Source organism: Melanerpes formicivorus, unplaced genomic scaffold (assembly GCF_026170545.1).
Source record: "Melanerpes formicivorus ecotype bairdi unplaced genomic scaffold, bMelFor1.0.p_v2 SCAF_6, whole genome shotgun sequence".
Lineage (NCBI taxonomy): Eukaryota > Metazoa > Chordata > Aves > Piciformes > Picidae > Melanerpes > Melanerpes formicivorus.
The window spans coordinates 1,949,679-1,971,053 of NW_027142358.1; the positions used below are offsets into that span (position 1 = coordinate 1,949,679).

Here is a 21,375-nt window from a genome sequence, read left to right on the forward strand (position 1 = left end):
GGGTGTGTTGAAGACATAACTGTGTGTGCTTTGTTTATTCCAGCTGAAGAACTGAGACTGAGAAGCACATATTGTGGTGATAATTGAATAGGATGCATAGAAAAGTGTCAGGTTTTCATAGGTCTTCACTTTGTTAATGAAGGAGAGATTAAGACCAGAGACAGAGGACTGGGGGATTAGTTGTACCTCTCTGGATCTAAACCAGAGCAGACTTAGGCTATACTGTTCGTCTTTAGATGACTTTCTCACACAGTCCAGCCCTCATTACTGTGCTTGCCCTGCTTGCTAAGCTCCATCTCTCATCCCACCAACACCCCCAAAAAAGGGAGTGTGAATTAACATGGGGGAGAGCTGCCTTGCTCTATCAGGATGAATGCACTGAGCAGCTAGTATGCTCTCACATGTACCCCGTGTCACCATGATTAGGACACTGACTTTTCCAGTGCCAAAAGAGATAGTGTCCTGCAGTGTTCTGATTGCTGCTGTGGTCCTGCCTGCTTCTGCTATTTTCAGCAGCAGGCTAATTGTAAGGGGGAAACAGCAATACTTTTATGGAAAATATCAGAAAGCATTTTAAGAATGTGGTAAATAAGTACAAGATTTATGATTTTTGTTTTTAAACAAATAGCTACTCTCCTTATATGTAGACTGTGAAAGTGGTTTTAAGACAAACTGGCACGTTCTAGGAGTAACAGAGACAAATGCACTGCAAGAGGGAGTTTTACAATTACTCTTCAGGTATGATTTGAATGGCAATAGTATGAACCAGCTACAGTTTGGGAGTTTGCCTTAGCCTTTTTCATCCATGTGTGGGCACACGGCTCCCTTGTATCTCTTTATGGGAGTGCCTCTTTCCGGGATATCCTGGAATTCCTGAAGATCCCTATCTGATACCTGTGCCTAGTGACTGCGGTGACTTCTTTATCTCTTCCTGACAGCTTGGAGGTTTCATTTCAGTCTCAGTCGCTCTTTGGTCACCTGTGCTGATAGGAGTCTTACAGATGTAACGTTGAAGAACTGAGTCTGCAGATAAGCAAAATGATACTGCATTTTACACCCCTTTATTTTAATAGCTGTTTCAGTAACTTCTCAAAGCTTCGCTGTGCTGGGCATTTACAACAGAGGGGATTCCTCAGGGAGTGTACAGGCTATAGGCAGGCTTTACAAACCAAAGGTTACAGACGTTCGCCTCTGCAGTAAAGAGGACAGGAGAAAATTACTTCATGTGTCTCTACAAAAAGATCTTGGAAAAGAAGTGATGAGTCAGATCTGGTTCTTGAACTTGGTTCTCTGGGGTCTTTCTAGTTCCTTTCATCCCAAAACAGCTGTTTTCCTCACTTCTTGTACTGTGCACAGTGTCTACTTACCTCTGTTCCATCCCAAGCAAGCTGCTGCACAGCTGGAGTAACAGTACAGCTGCTTGCCAGCATCAGAGACTGAGGGGATTGTAATTTCAAAACCTTCAAGTTTTGAACTCCAAACAATGGCCTCCAAAGCCCTGTCAGGTGTTACAGAGTGAGAGGGCAGAGAACACTGCTGCCTGGAGGAAGATTTGGTTGTATTTACTGTCTTGGAAATCTCTAGCACATTTTACCTTCATTAGAAGCAAAGAAGCAAAAAAACCCAAACAAACACCATGCAATAGCTCCATGCCATTAAATCTTTGCTTTATTTATCATTCTTAATAGCTCTGTTTCCAGCTAAGAAACCACAGTATCCAACTGCAAGTTAGCATTTCAGAGCATGCTGTCCTTGTTAGGCCACTCTAGGTAGTCCCCCATGCCTGTGCTGCAACAGGCATAGCATGATCTCAGTGCTGTGCAAAAGACCCCAGAGGTTGTGGAGCTAGAAGTCATGGAAATTGCATGAAGGTGGAAGTTACACCTGCTTCAACATCCCTCCAGGTTTGTTTGTGAAGGTACACATGCAAATGGGAAAACAGCAAACATTCAGTTTAAAAACAATTGCCCTCCTCCTGTTTAAATTTAGAGCAAGCTGCTTTTTGCTTCAGAGCAGAACTGAATGCAGCAGATTTTGCTGTGACCTCTGCTTTGCAGCATGCTCACAGCAAGGCACTTCCCAGAAGCTTCTTTCTGACTTCCAATAAAAAGCTGAAGTATTCTGTGGCTTGCAGTAGGGACATGGAGTCTTGCCAGGAGAAATCTGCAGCTAAGTGTCACTTACTTTGAGTCCTTGATTTCAGTACAGTTCTGTGTTCAGGGAGAAAATCATCAACAAGGGAGGCTGCAGTATTTATTTTCCTTTATTCAACGACTGTTACTCATCAGGTAGTTCCTTTAATTTCCATTTCAGAAGGGTTTGGTGTGTGGTTCTTTCTGGCTGATGCAGCAAACCAAATAATTGCTAGTAAACCTTTGTACAACAATCTACTCTACATAAAGCATGACTGACAAGAGAGTATTAAACTGCACAGCAAATTAATTCCTTCATTTTCCTCAGAAGGTGCCTTAGATTTTTTTCATGTGAACATTAGGTTGCTCTTGGTATTTTCTATCTCTTTTCCTGCCTAATTGTTTTTCTTTTCTTTGTAGGTCTGGAATTATTTTAAGGTGTCTTGACAGAATGCACTAATGAGTACTCCCAAGCTGGTACAGCTGCTTAGGGTTTACATCCATGTAATGCAGTTGCAGAAATTAATGACAGCAGCCTTGCATGATTCACAAGGGAGTGTAAGGATTGGCAGCAGCCATGGTGGGATGTCTGTGGAGTGATTTTAGCACAAAGCAATAGTGCAGTGACAAAGGCTGTCCTCCTCAGAGGAGAATGTGCTATTGAGGTTTTCTCCTTCACTTTCTTTTACCTCCTGAATTAGGCAACGTAACCCAGTCAGCAGCGTCTGTGTTGCTCTGTGTAAATTGGACATTTAATGGGACATTGATTTGTCTTATTGGAAACCCAAATGAGCTTAAGAAGGCATTAATTATTCATGAATTATTCATTTAAGATGGTCTCGTAAGTAAGAGTGGAAATCTCAACCCAGCCTGTCTTGAAAAATTCTTCTGTGCATAGCTCATGTTTACACACCTTTATAAGGCTCACCTTTACATATCTCATGTATGTTCATTAATAAAGGAAAAATGCATGTCTTCAGGCAGTGCTCAGCAGCTTTGGAAGGTGAAAGTGAAACTTTGGGAAAGTTTTGTTGATGATCTTTTGTAATTAGTCTCTGTAAAGCTGTAAAGACTCCAACAGCTTAGATTTCTATAGGTACTGCAGCTCTCGCAGTTAATCTTGAAAAGTCCTGAAGGGATAAAAATAAGATTAAATATTCAAAGAAGTTGTTGCACATGTTTGATCTGTATGCCTGCTTCCAGCATTCATTCAAGTGTAGGCACTGCAGTAGCTTAACTAGAGGTGGTTTTAAAAACTGGTTCACTCAGTAGCCTAGATGCTGCTGGTGGAATGGCATTCGTTTGAAATGTGTTAGTAGTCATCTGCACCTTCCTGCTGTGAGCTGGACTGATAGGTGTGCTGTGTTTAATCTTACACAAAAAGATCCATGTACTGGTTAGGCTAAACTGAATCAAATAGAATTGAATAGACTCAAATCGAATAGAATTAACCAGGTTGGAAAAGACCTTTGAGATCATCAAGGCCAACCCATCACCCAACACCATCTGATCAACTAAACCATGGCACCAAGCACCCCATCCAGTCTCTTCCTAAACACCTCCAGGGATGGTGACTCCACCACCTCCCTGGGCAGCCCATTCCAATGGCCAATCTCTCTTTCTGTGACGAACTTCTTCCTAACATCCAGCCTAACCCTCCCCTGGCACAGCTTGAGACTGTGTCCCCTTGTTCTGGTGCTGGTTGCCTGGGATTATTTGTATGTAGACAAGTAGCATTTCACACCAGTTTACTGGAACTGGTAAATACTTGTCTTGAGTTTATATTACACTACTTATGCAGTAAGTGTGGACTTTGTGATATGAAGGCAAATGTAAGCCTCAGTACTGAACAAAGAATGTGTTGCTCTGGTAACATCTCTTCTTCAGAAAGTTAGTTTGTCTTCTATTAGTTGGGAAGGCAGTTGTGTTGTTAATGTACTTAGATTTCAAACTTCATTAAAGGCAACACAACTCCTGAAGATGGTGTTTGTCCACTCACACACTTCCCAATGAATACTGCTTCCAGGTGTGGCAGATATGGATATAACACTCATCAGGACTGACATACTGTCTTAGGTACTTAGGTGACTCCATCCATCCAAGGGTTTGGGAACCTTAGCTTTTATATTTACTCTCATAGTAAGGTAAGGCTGACAGTGCTTTTAGACCTGGTTAACAGTCAGAGGCACTCAAGACACAGACAAACTAAAACATTCTGATAACTTCACTTTAGGCTGATAGCTTACAGCTCAGAGAATTAACTGAACTTCACCCTCTGATTTTAGTCCTTTAGAGTCGGGAACATGCTATCCAAAGAGTCCAGAGACCCATGATGGAGCAGGGGTTGGAACCTGGCTTATCCTGATCCTAAATTAATGTCTTGTAGCTAGTTATACTGGCTGGAGTCTGTTGCTATCCTAGTTATGATATAGATTTGCCTGACAGCACCGTTGCTGGTGGTGCACAATGCCTGAGAACATACCCTCTAGCATACCCTTAATGTGGGGAGGGGTTGCTGCAGGCAGAGCCCAAAATGTTTACTGTCTCAAGATGTGAAATCTCTGTGAGGAGAGGAGCCAAGCTTCTAGCTCAGGGTTTTCGGACCCAAAGTAGCTCACAATTTGCATGTCCAGTAAGCTGGCTGGACTTCAGTCAGAGGCACTTTAATAAACCACTTGTAAAGGTATTATTCTTTTTTCTTTAATTCCCTGTTCTGTCCTCACTGGTAACTATAAAGAATCACCTCTGCCACTAAGAAGCCTTGTGTGTATTGCATATGTCCAAAGGAAAAAGCTTGCAAGCAAATCCTTGCAGGAGAACAAAAGTCAATTACTCAGTCTTGACCTACAATGCCAAATCCAGGCTAGTAAGACAAGCACCATGATTAGCTACACTTAAGACATCAGTCTGGAATTAGCAATGAGGGGTATTTGTATTCATTTAAATGGCTGGGAAGGCAGAACTGGGAGGAAGTTGCATCCCTGGACCAGTCTTGAAAACATTGATTTGCTCTCTAGTAAAGAACAAAAACTTGTTTCAGATGCACAGCAGAAGATCTTGGCATGCAGAGTATACTAAGGTGTCTTCCACATGTGGGTTTGAGAGATTAGAAAACCACAGGTACAGATTTCACACTGCACCGTGTAAGTCATAGGCAGCATTTGCCCAAATCCTTGATCCAGTTCCTCATTAGAGCAGTGTTAAAAGTCCACTCTGTTCCCTTTTCTTCAGTTGGCATCAGGCTGTCTGGATCTGAGAGGGAATTTTTCTCATCAGAATGTGATTTGTTAGCACTTGTCTCCAGGTTTGCCTCTTATTTTCTTTTCTCTTCTTTTTTCTTTTTCTTTCTTTCTTTCTAATTGCATAAACTACGTTTCCTTGGTTACAAGTTAATAGTTAATAGTCTTGTGTGGAAGAAGAAATCACTTCCATTCCAGGAATAGTATTGCATTACAGACTGTTAGATGAGGTTCACCCAAGGCAAGGCTTTTGCTGGCCTCTTATTTAAATGGAGTTGCTAATTGAAACACTGGTTGGCACTGCCAGCTGCATTCTGTTTGCCAGTATGGACTTGTCCTGGTTTTGCTGGGACAGAATCCTAGGCCAGCCGTGGGCTGCAGGCCATTAGCAGCTTTGAGTCACCCAGGATAGCTGACTTGAGTTGCCTAGAGGTGTATCCTGTACTATAAACATCACACTCAATATAAAGGGGAAAATTTACTCCTTCTTGAGCTTTCCCAGGCTCCTCCTGAGCTGCCTTCTCTTCCTTCTCCTGCTCTTGAGGACTGCCTTCTTGTTCAGTGTGACTGCTGTAAATCTGCTGGGCTGAGTATAGCTTTTATATACTTTGTACTGACATTGGAATCTGTTTGGCTATTTCATTAAATCCATTTCCTTTTCAGCCTGTGGGGGTCTCTGCTTATTTCAGTTCCTCTTCTCTGCTGGGAAGAGGTCATTAGGTGACAGAGCAACTGCTAGTTAAGCCCCAGATATGGGCTAAACATAGGCAGGGCTAAACATAACTGCTCAGGGGGAACAGTTGAAATTAGAAGAAGATATTAAAATTTGGAGCTTGAGTAGAAGAGTTCAGTCACTTTCTTTGAAGGCTGGGGACAGGGGTGGTGATAAGGACAAAACAGTAGCTAACATATTAGTTTGACAGGATTTAGAACAGAAATTGTTGCTTGGAACACTTGTTATCCTCTCTTCTATGGTCACATTGGGCTTTTTATTGTAAGTCTTGTATTTATATAATACAGAATGATAGCAGCATTTCTTCACTAAAGCATTTAAAAGGAGAGTAATGTAGAAGGACTTTGTGAAGTCTTCCTCAGAAATTCATTGAAGAAGGCGAGGAAACTGCTCTAGTAAACTTGAGCAAGGTATCTGCTATATTGCTGCATAAACAGTAACCTGCTGGGGAGAAAGGCATAAACCTGGCTGGGGAAATGTCAGGAATTGATCAGGAAAGGAAAAGAGCTCCAGAAAACACTGAGATAGAAGAGTGAAGATGATTCCCAGTGGCTGAGAGTGATGTAGGAGTTTCAGCAGTGAGTCCTTTGTAGGCTAAAGACAGAGGTGTGGGTAGGGAGGTGTGTTTTCTCTGAAGTGTTCTGATGAGCATCGCTAGTTTGAGAACAGTATTACAAGGAGGACAACTTTTCACTGTTAGAATGGGATGTGGGAGGGAGATCTGAAGGAACATAGTTTTGTTTGGGAACATTCTGGGTAATACTTCCCACTTCAAAGAGTACAGTTGAGACTCAATCTTGTTCTAGCTTACGCCTGCGCAATTCTACTAGAGCCCCAAGCGACCACGAGACACATCTGAGCAGAAAGTTAAACGCTTTTATGGAAGCCAAATGTGCTGCAGTAAAACTTTTATTATGACAATGAAATACACGATAAAGCTGACACAAGCCTTTCCTGTTCTTGTCCAAGCTCTGCTCAGGGCTGGGGGATAGCTGATCAATTTCAGTACCTGGAATTTTATCTCCTTAACTATACTGCAGATGCTTTGGTCTTTTCGGTTGTATCTTATTTTCATGTGGAGAGTCATTTCTGCTAGAATGAAAGGGAGTAAAACCTAATGATGATGGCTGGTTTTCTCTACAGATGTGCTTCCCCTGTGTTAGTTGTATGTGCTGTAGCAAAATGCCTCTGTACTCATCACTGGTTAGGCCACACCTTGAGTACTGTGTCCAGTTCTGGGCCCGTCAGTTTAAGACACATTGAGACACTTGAACGTGTCCAGAGAAGGGCACTGAGGCTGGGGAGTGGTCTTGGGCACAAGCCCTGTGAGGAGAGGCTGAGGGAGCTGGAGGTCTTTAGCCTGGAAAAGAGGAGGCTCAGAGGAGACCTTATTGCTCTCTACAACTAGCTGAAAAGAGGTTGCAGCTAGGTGGGGGTTGGTCTCTTCTCCCAGGCAACCAGCACCAGAACAAGAGGACACAGTCTCAAGCTGTGCCAGGAGAAGTTTGGACTCGAGGTGAGGAGAAAGTTCTTCACAGAAAGAGTTATTAGCCATTGGAATGTGCTGCCCAGGGAGGTGGTGGAGTCACCATGCCTGGAGGTACTCAAAAAGGGATTGGATGTGGCACTTGAAGCCATGGTTTAGTTGCCACGAGGTGTTAGGTATTAGGTAATAGGTTGGACTTGATGATCTCTGAGGTCTTTTCCAATCTGGTTGATTCTGTGATTCTAAAATGAAGATGTTTGTAGTTTAATATAGTCACTCACATGCCAAATCAGGCTGCCTGGTTCATCTGGTTTCCCAAAAGATTGTTTGGAATTTCTTTCCTCTTTTTCTTTTCTTTCCCCCTTGGATTGCATTCTTTCATGGATGAAAGTAGCCCAGTTCTTGTTGCCTTGTGTGCCTATTGAATGGTTTACACGCACTCATGTTCTTAGAAAGAAAAGCTTAAGCAGCCTGAAACATTTTGTGGCACTGAAACTGTGGAGAGAATTTTTCCTTGTCTTTCCATGGCAACCTCAGTGGAAAGAACACAGGTTGATGTACAGGAGCAAATATCCTTTGTGTCTGGGTTTAAATAATAAACTACTTTTGTGTTTTATTTTTGGTTTACAGTGGCCCATCCTCAGGAGCCTCACCACCCCTCTGAAAAGCCGGTCATCCACTGCCACAAATGTGGGGAGCCGTGTAAAGGTGAAGTGCTCCGTGTTCAGGCCAGACACTTTCACATCAAATGCTTCACCTGCAAAGGTAAGACCTTGGTGTTCATGTTAGAAATGAGTCAATTTGTGCAAATGCTCCTTGAAGCAGTGCTGAAAGGCCTTGCTTCCTGCAACCAGCCAATTACAGGATATTCTTGTGGCTCAGTATCCAAGCAGCAGTGTGTCTGAGTATCAGTGGGTAGGGACAGTAAAGGGTTGGGGGTGAAATGGCTGAATCACACCTATACAAGCAGCAAGGTGATTGGAACCACACAGAACAAATTCAATAGGCAAATATCTACAATTTGAAAGAAAGTTTATATGATTATTGATTTTACTGGGGGGCTGCCACTAGAAGACTCAAAATAGAATCCTAGTATCATATAATTGATAGGGTTGGAAGGGACCTCAAGGATCATCCAGTTTCAACCCTCTATCCGTGGGCAGAGACCCCTCACACTAGATCAGGTTGCTCAGAGCCACATCCAGCCTGGCCTGAAAAACCTCCCAGGATGAGGCTTCTACCACCTCCCTGGACAACCTATTTGTGTGTCTCACCACCCTTATGGGGAAGAACTTCTTCCTGACATCCAATCTGAATCTACCCATTTTTGTTCCATTCCCTTCAGTCCTTCAGCACCTGACACCCTAAAAAGTCCCTCACCAGCTTTTTTGTAGGGCCCCTTCAGATACTGGAAGACCACAATAAGGTCTCCTCAGAGCCTTCTCCAGACTGAACAGTTCCACCTCTCTCAGTCTGTCCTCATAGGAGAAGGAGCTCCAGCCCTCTGATCATCTTCGTGGCCCTTCTCTGGACATGTTCCAGCATGTTCAGATCCTTCCTGTAATAGCACATTGTGCTCTGAATGTTTATGTGTTAATTCCTTTTCTTCTCAATGTGCACTGGGAGCAAGCTACACAATGGATGATCTTACCTGAAAGATGTGGCAATGCCAGCGACGAGCAGTGTGAGCAATCTGGCAGTGCAGGCCTAGAGCCTGACATGGCGGTAGGCCATGCTCAGCATAAGTGCAGAGCCAGCTAGCAGTGTAGCAAAACAGTGCTGTGCCTGCAGCATGTAACTAAAACAGGACACTTGTAGCTGTAAACATAGAAAGTTATCTTGGAATAACAGGACATGCACCTGCATCAACAAACCTCATTGTGTCATTAGTAGTTGGACCAATAATCTATAACAGTGCGATGTATGCTCACTCAGAGGGAACCAATGAAGCCCTGCCAATGAGGCTCTCCAAGTTTATATAAGTTGTAGACGTTCCCTTGGTAGGCACTTCTACCTTTCCTCTCCCTTCTTCTTCTTTGCCTTACTTTACTGTGCTATACTCACACTATAGTCCTACAATACTGGAACAATAAAGGAACAATACTCGATCATATTGGTCACCTGTGTTGACTCCAATCTCCGTCGTCTATAGAAAGAGGTGGGGGGAAAACCCAACTTAGCTCTTTTAAATATTATTTTCTTCACACACTTCTGTGTGTAGACAGTTTCACATGTTTCCCAAACAGTGAATTAGGCCTCAATGAAACTCTGGCTGCTTTGGTGCATTTCTTTTTCCTGTTGTTTATTTGGAAACAATGGAACAGCACTAAACATCCAAGGTGGAATGTCACAAAACATAGCAAGAGAAAGCACAGCCCTAGTAGCCACTCAGAAATCCACTTTGAATAGCTGGCTTGGTTTCAAATGCTGTGTTGTATGCATTGCCTATTATATTCCTATGTGGAGTGAGGATACATTTAGATGGGATGAAAAATGTGGCTCAAGAAAATTCTGCTTCTTGGAATTTATGAGGGGCTTTTTCTGAGTGCCTTTTCAAGGATTTTGGATAAATTTGGATTATTACTTTAAAAAAAGTCACATGTTGATAGAAAGCAGTCTGTCATTAGAGATAGTTATGAAAATGAAGCTCCTTTTAACTGCATTGATTGCTGTAAATACATACCTGTGTTCAAAAAGCCCATCCAAAAAAAAACCCTGATGGCTATGAGAGAAACATGCAGGGTGGTGATTGTGGAGGCTGTGTTGGGGCAAGGGGCAAAGGGGAGTTTTGACCATGCATTTTGAGAGAGATGACAGGATCATAGGATGGTAGAGGTTGGAAGGGACCTCAGGAGACCATAGAGGCCTCACAAGATGTTAGGGGTTGGAAGGGACCTCAGGAGACCATAGAGTCCTCACAAGATGTTAGGGGTTGGAAGGGACCTCAGGAGACCATGGAGTCCAGCCCTGAGGTGCCTTCAGTGAGTGAGCAATACAGAGGATCGTTATGAAAAGGGAAGGAGCAGGAGACAAGGGATGTCTCTAGTAGTTATGCTGACATCATGACCCTTGGAAAAAGCTGAGCTGGATTTTTTTCAAGCTGAAAAACAATTCCTTTCCTTGCTTGTGGTTGGCCAAGGTGTTGGTTTTTGGCCAAGGTGTTGGTTTCTGCCCAATTGTAAGCATCTGCACATCCCAGTTTGAACTGAGAGGGCTGCTACTGAATCTTGGAGGCTTTTCTCTTACTGTTCAGTCAATCTGTGCCTTATTAGTTGGATTTACCAGAAAGTGAGTGTTGTCTCTGTGTTCTTTTGCCTTTCATTGAGGAAAGAGGGGGTGGGAGGGGTGGGAGCTTGCTCCAAGTCTTGTTTTGTACCTTATGCCTGAGCTGCAGGACTTGTTTATGGTTGGCCTCTTGTATTTAAGTAAATGCAGTTTTTGTTTAAACTGTATAGTTATTTACTTTTATTGCATGTTTTCTGCCCGTGTGGTTCATACAAGTAGGACACAGCTGTGCAAGTAAGTGGGAGTTTTCTTTAAGTCTAATGGGTTTTTAATTTGGCATGACTGTGACTCCACAGGAGATGGAGTTAGACCCTTTTGTACAGTATGTTGTTAGCGAGAGGAAGCAATTCATACTGGCCCAGAATGTATCAGTTGCATCTACAGGTGGTTTGGTTCTCTTTCTCTTTTCAGCAGGCTAAAGTTTGCCCTTGAGACTGCAGCTCATCTACAGTGTGAAAGATTTAAGTAAGCTCATAACTGACTGTTCTCATACCTGCTGAAAATGTTTAAGCTTTTACCCACAGACAGTCTGAAGGTGTAGTGAAGATGCAGGAAAAAATCAATTTCCACATAAATCTGTTGCACTGAAGTCGTATAGTAGCAGGGTTTCAGTGTGATCCTCTTCTTACTTTGCTCTGAATTTTGATTCCTTTTGGTTTTTAATTGATATCCATGCTCTCAACTTTTGTTGTACATCATACTGTTAAGTGTATAGGATATGATTGTAGTGCAGCTTCCCTAGGTGATGTCAGGGATGCATAGGAACTCTGTGACTGCTTGGCATGCATGTCAGTGGTGCTCATTACACTGAAGGAACATCTTGGCTTAAGCCTCCACACTGCATCAGCCAGCTCAGGACATGTGTTATGTAATGTGATCAGACAATCATCTTCCTTTGTAGTTTGGTGCCATGGCCATCTCTGGAATCATTCTCAGAGCAGAGTAACTGCTTCCTGTCACAGATGCCAAGCAAATGGAAAAGATGACAAGTAACCTCCACTGATGTGTTCCTGTACCCCCACAATAAGATGCAGCTCCCTGTTACTCAGCCTGAGAACCCAGCCTGTGCTGCTGGTTCATTCTATCTGCCTGACAGGGCTGGCTAGTGCTATTTGTGGCTCCAGATAAAAGCTGATAAAAAAGCAAAGAGCTGAAAATGGAGTGGCCTGTCCCCCAGAAGGTGAGGTCTGCTTGCCTCTTGATAGGCAAAGAATCTCAAGCAGGCAGCAGCTGACTCAGAGCTGGAGTTAACTAGGGAATGATGGACAGGGCAGGGATAAGAAACTTGTAGGAGTGCAGCTCCAGGAGCACTATTCAGAGCAGTTGACTGTGGCTGTTTTATAACACAGTCACTTACCTTGCTAAGGAATTACACTGTTGAGTTACAGATGCAAGTTAAATTTGCTTTGGTGTTGCCTCCAGTTGGACTAAACAAGTCTGAATTTCTCTTTCACCAGAAGTACACTACTCTGACCAAGTTGTCAGTGGCTATATCAGGCAATGGAAGCAGGCTGAGAGGAGGGAGGGTTGGATAAGGAGGCTGGAGGGAAAACAGACTGAGCTAGAGACCTCATTGTTTTACTCTGTTATTAAGCACGAACAGGAATGAATCAGTAGCTTATGGAAAAAAAGTATGAAGTTGTTCTTGTAAGCATCTATGTAAATTAATAACTTGTCTGGAAAAAGGAAGATTCTTCACTGCAATGTCTGTTACACATGTAAATGTGTGTGGGATCAGGCCCTAAATTACACTGTGCAGGAGCAGATTTTAATATCTCAGTTTAAATAGTGATCTTACACAAATGACAATTTTCTATCCTTGCCAAGTGATTAGAGTTTGTTTTACCCTGTTGCACGTACTAGGGGAGGAAACTTTGAGGCTAGCAAACTTGCTCTAATATGCTGTTATTATTAAGCCTGTGATTTATCTTCTGGGTCAGAGGGATGTGCTGGTTGCAGTACAGTGTATTGCTTAACAGAACAAGCTCTAGGCTTTCCTAGTAGCAATGTAAAAGCTGGCATGGCTTGGTTTTGGCACATCTAGAGCTTGGTTGCATTATCTTAACGAGATAATGTGGCATTTGTGGTATGAGTATTTGGAAAACATAGTTAGCTTCCATATGGCAGTTTGAACTTTAAAATAATTTTATTAGTTTCAAATCTCATAAATAAGCAATTCTGCCATAAAAATCTGGATGGCCTCCTAAAGTTTTCTAGTCCTCACTGTGTGGCATACGTGTTTGTACTTATTGCTCTCTACAACTACCTGAAGGGGGGTTGTAGACAGGCAGAGGTTGGTCTCTTCTCCCAGGCAACCAGCACCAGAACAAGAGGACACAGTCTCAGGCTGCGCCAGGGGAGGTTTAGGCTGGAGGTTAGGAGGAAGTTTTACACAGAGAGAGTGATTGCCCATTGGAATGGGCTGCCTGGGGAGGTGGTGGAATCACCATCACTGGAGGTATTCAGGAGGAGACTTGATAGGGTGCTTGGTTACATGGTTTAGTTGATTAGGTGGTGTTGGATGATAGGTTGGTGTTACAGTTTGAGCTGGGTGCCCCCCTGTAATGTTTACTTCCTGTGTCCAGAGGTCCAGCCCAGAGGGGTGGACACAGGAAATTATGTAGTATTTCATACCACAATCCTTTGCACCACTATAAGATCCAGTGCGGAGTCTAGCACTCTCTCTTTTCTTCCTCCTCCGTCAGCCAGTAACTGGGGGAGATGTCTCCTGGCTTTGGGCCTGGCTAGGCCCAAGGCCACGGGGGGATGGGCAGTCTCAGATCTGGCCAGCTGAGACTAGCCTAGCAGTGGGAGAGGGAAGAAGGAGCCCTGGGGGTCTCGGGTGTACCCTCAGGTAGGGATAGGATCTCTCTGGGTCTGCTTTGGGATTTCTTTGTCACTGCGCTTTTGCTTTTCTGTAAATGTTCCCTGCTTTCTATTTAAACTTTCCATCACTTTTGCAATCCGTTTATCTGAGTGTTTACTGTTGCCAGGGGTGGGGAAGGGGGCTGCCTCAACCCAGCACAGTTGGACACAATGATCTTGAAGGTCTCTTCCAACCTGGTCTGGTCTGGTCTATTCTATTCTATTCTATCCTCAAGCTACAACTGGGTAGGTTTAGACTGGACATTAGGAAAACAAGAGTGGTCAGGCATTGGAATGTGCTGCCCAGGGAGGTAGTTGAGTCCCCAAGCCTGGATGTGTTTAAGGGTGTTTTGGATGTGGTGCTTGGGGATATGGTTTAAGGGTGAACCTTGTGGAGTAGGGTTCTTGTTTGGACTTGGTGATCCTGAGGGTCTTTTCCAACCTGAATGTTTCTGTGATTTCTGTGATTCTGTAATGTGATTAGGCCATGCCAGGTGAAAATGCTTCCCTGTGTATGAATATTTTACATGGCGTAGCAATATCAGCTATCAAAAGGTGATTTCTAACTAATATTCTTAATAATTATAAAGCAAAGCCAAGTCTTGGTCTGCAGGAAGCATTCCAGACACAGAGTATCCCATGGGTAAGGAACTTGTAAGCTTCTATTAAGATAGTGATGCCAATCAGCACGAAACAGTTTCTTAATTATGGAACTAATGTGCTAATTTTCCACTTGTGAGTTGAATGTCTTTCAAGCCCACATCAGTATGTGCTTGCAGAATCCTTTCTGTTATGTTTAGGTTCCAGGCACAGGTCTGTTTCTTTTATACGATCACTTCTGCAAGGCTACATCATCTGCGGTTCAATGAGACTGAAGTGGAAAGGGGAGGGTATGCTTTGTAATCTTTGACTTTGAACTGCATCTTCCTCTCTTGAAGGACTGGGAAGAAGTTAGGGTCATATAAGCAGATATTGTATAAACAGGCTGGAATGTGTTTTAAATCATTAGTTCTTTGACCTTTGATCTGTCATCAGATTCCTTCAGCGGCGGCAAGAGGAGGCTGCAAGCTGGCTTCTGGGTAGTTAGTGCTATTAATAGTTCAGTGTCAGTGGATGGAAACATTATATATGAGGACATTCTCATAGTGGATACCCAATGCAGTGCTTGAAGAGATCTCTGCCTTTCCACAAATACTTCAGAAACAGAGACCTGGTAGCATAACTGGTGGTTAGCATGTGCTCCTTCCTGAGCACTGGGAAATTATACAAGGTCCCTTGAAGCTCTGAATCACTGAACCAAAGAGCCTTCTTTATGTAAAAGCTCTCCAGGCTTGTAATTCTTTCAGTACATGATGGTTCTGCTTGCCAGCTTGTGAACTCCCCTTTGCAGCCTGGCTATTAAGCAGCCTTTAACATTAAGCCTTTTGATTTGTCTCAAGAGTGTTTGTATTTTCTTTTTTTCCCTCCTCTTAAATGTGTGTCTCATCTGTCATCCAAATAAAAGAACATTTCTAATCATTCAATTATAAAACATTGTAAGGTATGAACCTGAAATGTTCTAACAGGATAGAAAATAAAAGGACAGAAATATTACAATATTCTGGTTTGGATGGTCAAGACTGCAGGTATCTGATTCAAACTCTTGAAGGATTATGATTCCACATCCTTTATCCATGGTACAAAAGTCCCATGGAAAGGAATGAGGAAGAGTGAATGGAGAGTTTGGGTGAAAATGAAAGAGAAGTCCTACTTACTGAAGAGATTATTCAACAAATAAAGTGAAACAGCAAAAAGGGGGTCACACCTGTGGTCTGTAACACACAGGTTACCTGTGTCCACAAGGAGACCTAATGCAGGATGGCGAGAATGCATTTGAGGGCAGGAAATCAGGTCTGAGCAGTTCAGCAAGTCCAGGGAGCAATGAGATGCTGCTGTTCCTGGGAAACTAATGATGGTTAAAATTTCTCCTGTGGTAGGAAATGGGATTCAAATGTGAATTCATGTCTTCAGGTAGCTGGGTGTAAAGCTGCACCTGTGAGAATAACTGCTATTTCTGTGTTCATTGCTGTGTCTTGAAGCCTCTTTTTCTTTCAGTGGTTCTGATTGATATTTCACTTCCAATTCAGGTAAGGGCCTGGGAAGTTTGCTGTAAGATACATTACTGCAAAATGACCCTCACCTTCCCATACCTCATAAGCAGTGGGGAAGACTTGGCCTCATTAGTGTTTTTGGGATGGCAATGGACTGTTTCAGGAGTGCAGTAGACTTTAAACTGTCTCCAGCCCTTTAGTGGTGATAGCTACCAGTCGTCCTCCACACATGTGGAAAATAGGCTGCATATAAATTCCTCAAGATCCCTTGCTCCCTGCTGGAGAGACACAGAGGTTGAGGTGTCTGGGCTTTGACAATAGGGCTCAAATTATTCCCATAGTTCTCACAGTGCTCTCCCTCTGACCCTTTCCTGCCCTTGCACATGTTTTCAGTGGCCATGTCCTCTTTCATTTGGGTCTTATTTCCAAACTGTTTTATCAGTTTTCTTTGAAACCAATGAATTGTTCATTTTTGCTGTAGATGTTGACAGGGAAAAAATCCCAAGCAGTTTCATGCCATCTTGAAGTGCATCCACATTTTGCTCTTGGAGTTTTAATTCTAATAATAGGCACTTATTGACTCTGATCTTACTTTAGCTGGGCCTGAGGTCTCTTTCAGTGACCAAACATTTGACAGGAAATGAAATTAATTGCTCTGCTTGGCTGATGGTGATGAATTCTGACAGGTGCCATGTCAGATTTTAACAAGCTACTGGATCCCTTTGAAAGTAGAGGGCCAGGAAGATGCTTTACAGGTGCTTGATGACTTGGGGTAAAGCATCCTTAAGATAGGATGCACAGTCGCTTGGGTTTGTTGTCAGTGCATCCTTCATTTGCCCAAGTTAGATTAGGTTGGTTTTGTTCTATTCTTACATATTTGGTTTGCTTATTTACAGTGTTTTTAGAGAGCTCTCTCATCTAAATAGTTACAGCCAAGCTATTCCTGGCTAAACTTTGACATTTTCCCACTGATTGCATTTTCTTCAAGGTTCATTTCTCACCAGCCTGTAAATGACTTTGATCTCCCCCTAGTGCTCAGTTTAATGTGAAAGGTGGTGTAAATGGCTGAATGATTCTTGCCATTGCTTCCATTGTGATGGACAAAACCTTGATATTTTAGTTGGGAGGCTGTCATATTGGTACATTCTATACAGCTGCTTGCTTACTGTTGAGCTCAGGTACTAGCTACTGTCTGCTAGGTTGCTTGAAAGACTGAAGTAGCTGCATCTCAGGTGCAGACAGGGGAGTTTCCCTGTGCGGCATTGTTTGTCTCCAGGACTATGGAGAGAACCAAAGCTGATCTTGTAGGACTGAAGACAGTGTTATGGTGTTGGCTGGGGAGCTAAGTTAAAACTCAGCTCATCTGAAACTTGGCTGTGACTGGTAGTTTCAGTTGAGCGAATGATTGTATTAAATTCATAAGGGATTCACTCAAGTACCCATTGAGAATTACTTATGTTATAAGTGACACTAAGTAGTCATGCAGACAATGTCTGAAATGAAGAATTAAGGTTTTTCAAAGGAAAAGAAGGGCCTGGCTGAAGGCTTGAGAATGCCTCTTGTGAGGATCCCAGAACACTTAGGAGAAGAGGGGAGAAATGAAGTCTCATCTTTTGCTCAGGAGGTATTTCAGTTGCTAACCTTTCTTCCAACTGCTGACTAGCTAATGAAGCAGATTTTAAGATCACCTGTATTTGTCCCGTGTACATAAAGCTCTTTTGACTGCCCAGCATTGTTTCTAAATTCAGTGAGAAGGGATTCCAAAACCACAGGAAATGCTAGACACAGTTCCAAATAGCTTGGATCCAAATGCATCTGTCATCAGTGTATGTCCTCTTCAACATATTCATCAATGATCTGGATGAGGGGGTCAAGTCAGTCATCAGCAAGTTTGCAGATGACACAAAGTTAGGGGCAGATGTTAGTCAGTTAGAGGGTAGAAAGGCTCTGCAGAGGGACCTCAACCAACTGGACAGATGGGCAGAGTCCAATGGGATGGCATTCAACAAGTCCAAGTGCTGAGTGCTGCACTTTGGCTACGGCAATCCCATGCAGAACTACAGGCTGGGGTCAGAGTGGCTGGAGAGCTCCCAAACAGAGAGGGACCTGGGGGTGCTGATCAACAGCCACCTGAATATGAGCCAGCAGTGTGCCCAGATGGCCAGGAGGGCCAATAGCATCCTGGCCTGCATTAGGAATAGTGTGGCCAGCAGGAGCAGGGAGGTCATTGTGCCCTGTACTCTGCTTTGGTTAGGCCACACCTTGAGTACTGTGTCCAGTTCTGGGCCCCTCAGTTTAAGAAGGACATTGAAACACTTGAACATGTCCAGAGAAGGGCAACAAGGCTGGGGAGAGGCCTTGAGCACAGCCCTATGAGGAGAGGCTGAGGGAGCTGGGATTGTTTAGCCTGGAGAAGAGGAGGCTCAGGGGTGACCTCATTGCCCTCTACAACTACCTGAAAGGTGGTTGTAGCCAGGAAGGGGTTGGCCTCTTCTCCCAGGCAACCAGCACCAGAACAAGGGGACACAGTCTCAAGCTGTGCCAGGGGAGGTTTAGACTCGAGGTGAGGAGGAAGTTCTTCACCGAGCGAGTCATTCGTCATTGGAATGGGTTGCCCAGGGAGGTGGTTGAGTCATTGACCCTGGAGGCGTTCAAGAGGAGATTGGACGTGGCACTTGGTGCCATGGTCTAGTCATGGGGTCTGTGTTGATAGGTTGGACTCGATGATCCTCGAGGTCCTTTCTAACCTAAGTGATACTGTGAAAAAAGATAAGTCTCCAAGGACAGGTGTGGGACAGTTATCAGGATCTCCATTACAGCTGTTGCAAAAAGCTGGATGCAGTTTTTCAGTGGTGTTTTCTTTGCTGCAATGGCAGTGCTGCAGCATGGCTTCTGCAGCCCTCTGTTCTCCTGTGGTCTGCTGATGATACTTTGATGTACATTCATTCATTAAATGATTGCAAGAACTAGAGGTTAGGCCATCAAGAAAATTAAAAGGAATAAAGCAAAGGTCACTTGAAATGTGGAAATTCTAAACTTTAATAAGAACATGAACCTTGCTTTCATCAATACAGGATTTGTTAGGCTCTCTTAGGGAAAGGAAAGAAACAGATTTTTCCTGTATATTTGTTTAGATATAGATGATAAACTGAAGCGCTGCCAAATTCCTTTCTATCTTCTAACAAGAAACCCATTATGTCCTAAGAAATAAATGTTGCATGAATATTTCCCTGCTCAAGAAAGGGACCATTATCCTGTGAAGCTTAGAAATACAAGAAAGAAATGAAACCCTAACAGGAAATTGAATTTGCATCTCAGTTAATGCATGGTGCAGATCGTTAGTTGGTTTCTTCTTTAATGAGGAGCATTCAGTTCTGCAACCTGAGACCCACGTTCAGAGCCTGCTTGTTTCTTCAGCACAGAGGCAATATTTAGTAAACAGCAGGATGGGTTTATTTTACTAAGGGCCTGGGGTTTCAACTCGCTGAAAATGACTCCCTGGAAATCCTAGCTACTGCTCAGTAAGATCAAATCCTACTTCTGTTCACTTGGAAAAAAATCGGATGGCTTCTTTGCCACCATATCCGTTAGTGCCTGGAAGTGACTCAGCCTGGTAATGGCCCTTGTCCCTTGGAGATCACAGGCAATTGGATTGCTCCTGAGCAGCTAGATTTTGTCATCATAGCTCAGACTTGCTTACACAGACCTTGTAGCTTTGATAACTGACAGCAGCACTGACGGTATCTCCAATCTTTTTGTGCTTCAAGGATGCAAAATGTAGCTCCAGAGGGAAGTTCAAGAGCAAATAAGCTGGTAGGTTGGTGTTTTCCATACAGTGGTAGGGCAGGACATTGTTCTGTCTTAATTCCATTTACAAGACAGGCAGAATCATCTGTTTGGAGTATGAAATCATTTGACATACAATATACAGACTCTGAAAAAAATGCTGAGTTCCTCCAGGAGCTGTAGAAGATAATGGGTTGCTTTTTTCATTTAATGTAAAATGATGATTTTACTCTCCTTTGCCCCCCTCTCTCTCTTCCTTTGCCCCCCTCTCTCTTCCTTTGCCCCCCTCTCTCTTCCTTTGCCCCCCCTCTCTCTTCCTTTGCCCCCCCTCTCTCTTCCTTTGCCCCCCTCTCTCTTCCTTTGCCCCCCCTCTCTCTTCCTTTGCCCCCCTCTCTCTTCCTTTGCCCCCCTCTCTCTTCCTTTGCCCCCCCCTTCCTTTGCCCCCCCCCTCTCTTCCTTTGCCCCCCCCCCTCTTCCTTTGCCCCCCCTCTCTCTTCCTTTGCCCCCCCTCTCTCTTCCTTTGCCCCCCCTCTCTCTTCCTTTGCCCCCCCTCTCTCTTCCTTTGCCCCCCCTCTCTCTTCCTTTGCCCCCCCTCTCTCTTCCTTTGCCCCCCCTCTCTCTTCCTTTGCCCCCCTCTCTCTTCCTTTGCCCCCCTCTCTCTTCCTTTGCCCCCCTCTCTCTTCCTTTGCCCCCCTCTCTCTTCCTTTGCCCCCCTCTCTCTTCCTTTGCCCCCCTCTCTCTTCCTTTGCCCCCCTCTCTCTTCCTTTGCCCCCCTCTCTCTTCCTTTGCCCCCCTCTCTCTTCCTTTGCCCCCCTCTCTCTTCCTTTGCCCCCCTCTCTCTTCCTTTGCCCCCCTCTCTCTTCCTTTGCCCCCCTCTCTCTTCCTTTGCCCCCCTCTCTCTTCCTTTGCCCCCCTCTCTCTTCCTTTGCCCCCCTCTCTCTTCCTTTGCCCCCCTCTCTCTTCCTTTGCCCCCCTCTCTCTTCCTTTGCCCCCCTCTCTCTTCCTTTGCCCCCCTCTCTCTTCCTTTGCCCCCCTCTCTCTTCCTTTGCCCCCCTCTCTCTTCCTTTGCCCCCCTCTCTCTTCCTTTGCCCCCCTCTCTCTTCCTTTGCCCCCCTCTCTCTTCCTTTGCCCCCCTCTCTCTTCCTTTGCCCCCCTCTCTCTTCCTTTGCCCCCCTCTCTCTTCCTTTGCCCCCCTCTCTCTTCCTTTGCCCCCCTCTCTCTTCCTTTGCCCCCCTCTCTCTTCCTTTGCCCCCCTCTCTCTTCCTTTGCCCCCCTCTCTCTTCCTTTGCCCCCCTCTCTCTTCCTTTGCCCCCCTCTCTCTTCCTTTGCCCCCCTCTCTCTTCCTTTGCCCCCCTCTCTCTTCCTTTGCCCCCCTCTCTCTTCCTTTGCCCCCCTCTCTCTTCCTTTGCCCCCCTCTCTCTTCCTTTGCCCCCCTCTCTCTTCCTTTGCCCCCCTCTCTCTTCCTTTGCCCCCCTCTCTCTTCCTTTGCCCCCCTCTCTCTTCCTTTGCCCCCCTCTCTCTTCCTTTGCCCCCCTCTCTCTTCCTTTGCCCCCCTCTCTCTTCCTTTGCCCCCCTCTCTCTTCCTTTGCCCCCCCTCTCTCTTCCTTTGCCCCCCCTCTCTCTTCCTTTGCCCCCCCTCTCTCTTCCTTTGCCCCCCCTCTCTCTTCCTTTGCCCCCCCTCTCTCTTCCTTTGCCCCCCCCCTCTTCCTTTGCCCCCCCCCTCTTCCTTTGCCCCCCCCCTCTCTTCCTTTGCCCCCCC

General features: G+C 44.6%; 1 protein-coding gene across 11 annotated transcripts in view; it reads left to right on the forward strand.

Annotated features, from left to right (window-relative positions):
- The window catches only part of ABLIM1 (actin binding LIM protein 1), a 229,556-nt gene that overhangs the window by 100,348 nt on the left and 107,833 nt on the right, over positions 1 to 21,375 (forward strand). For all 11 annotated transcript variants that reach the window (XM_068139313.1, XM_068139314.1, XM_068139303.1 and 8 more), the window contains exon 2: positions 8,221 to 8,355. In XM_068139313.1, the coding sequence (XP_067995414.1) occupies positions 8,221 to 8,355 (135 nt within the window). The remainder of the gene's footprint in view (positions 1 to 8,220; positions 8,356 to 21,375) is intronic.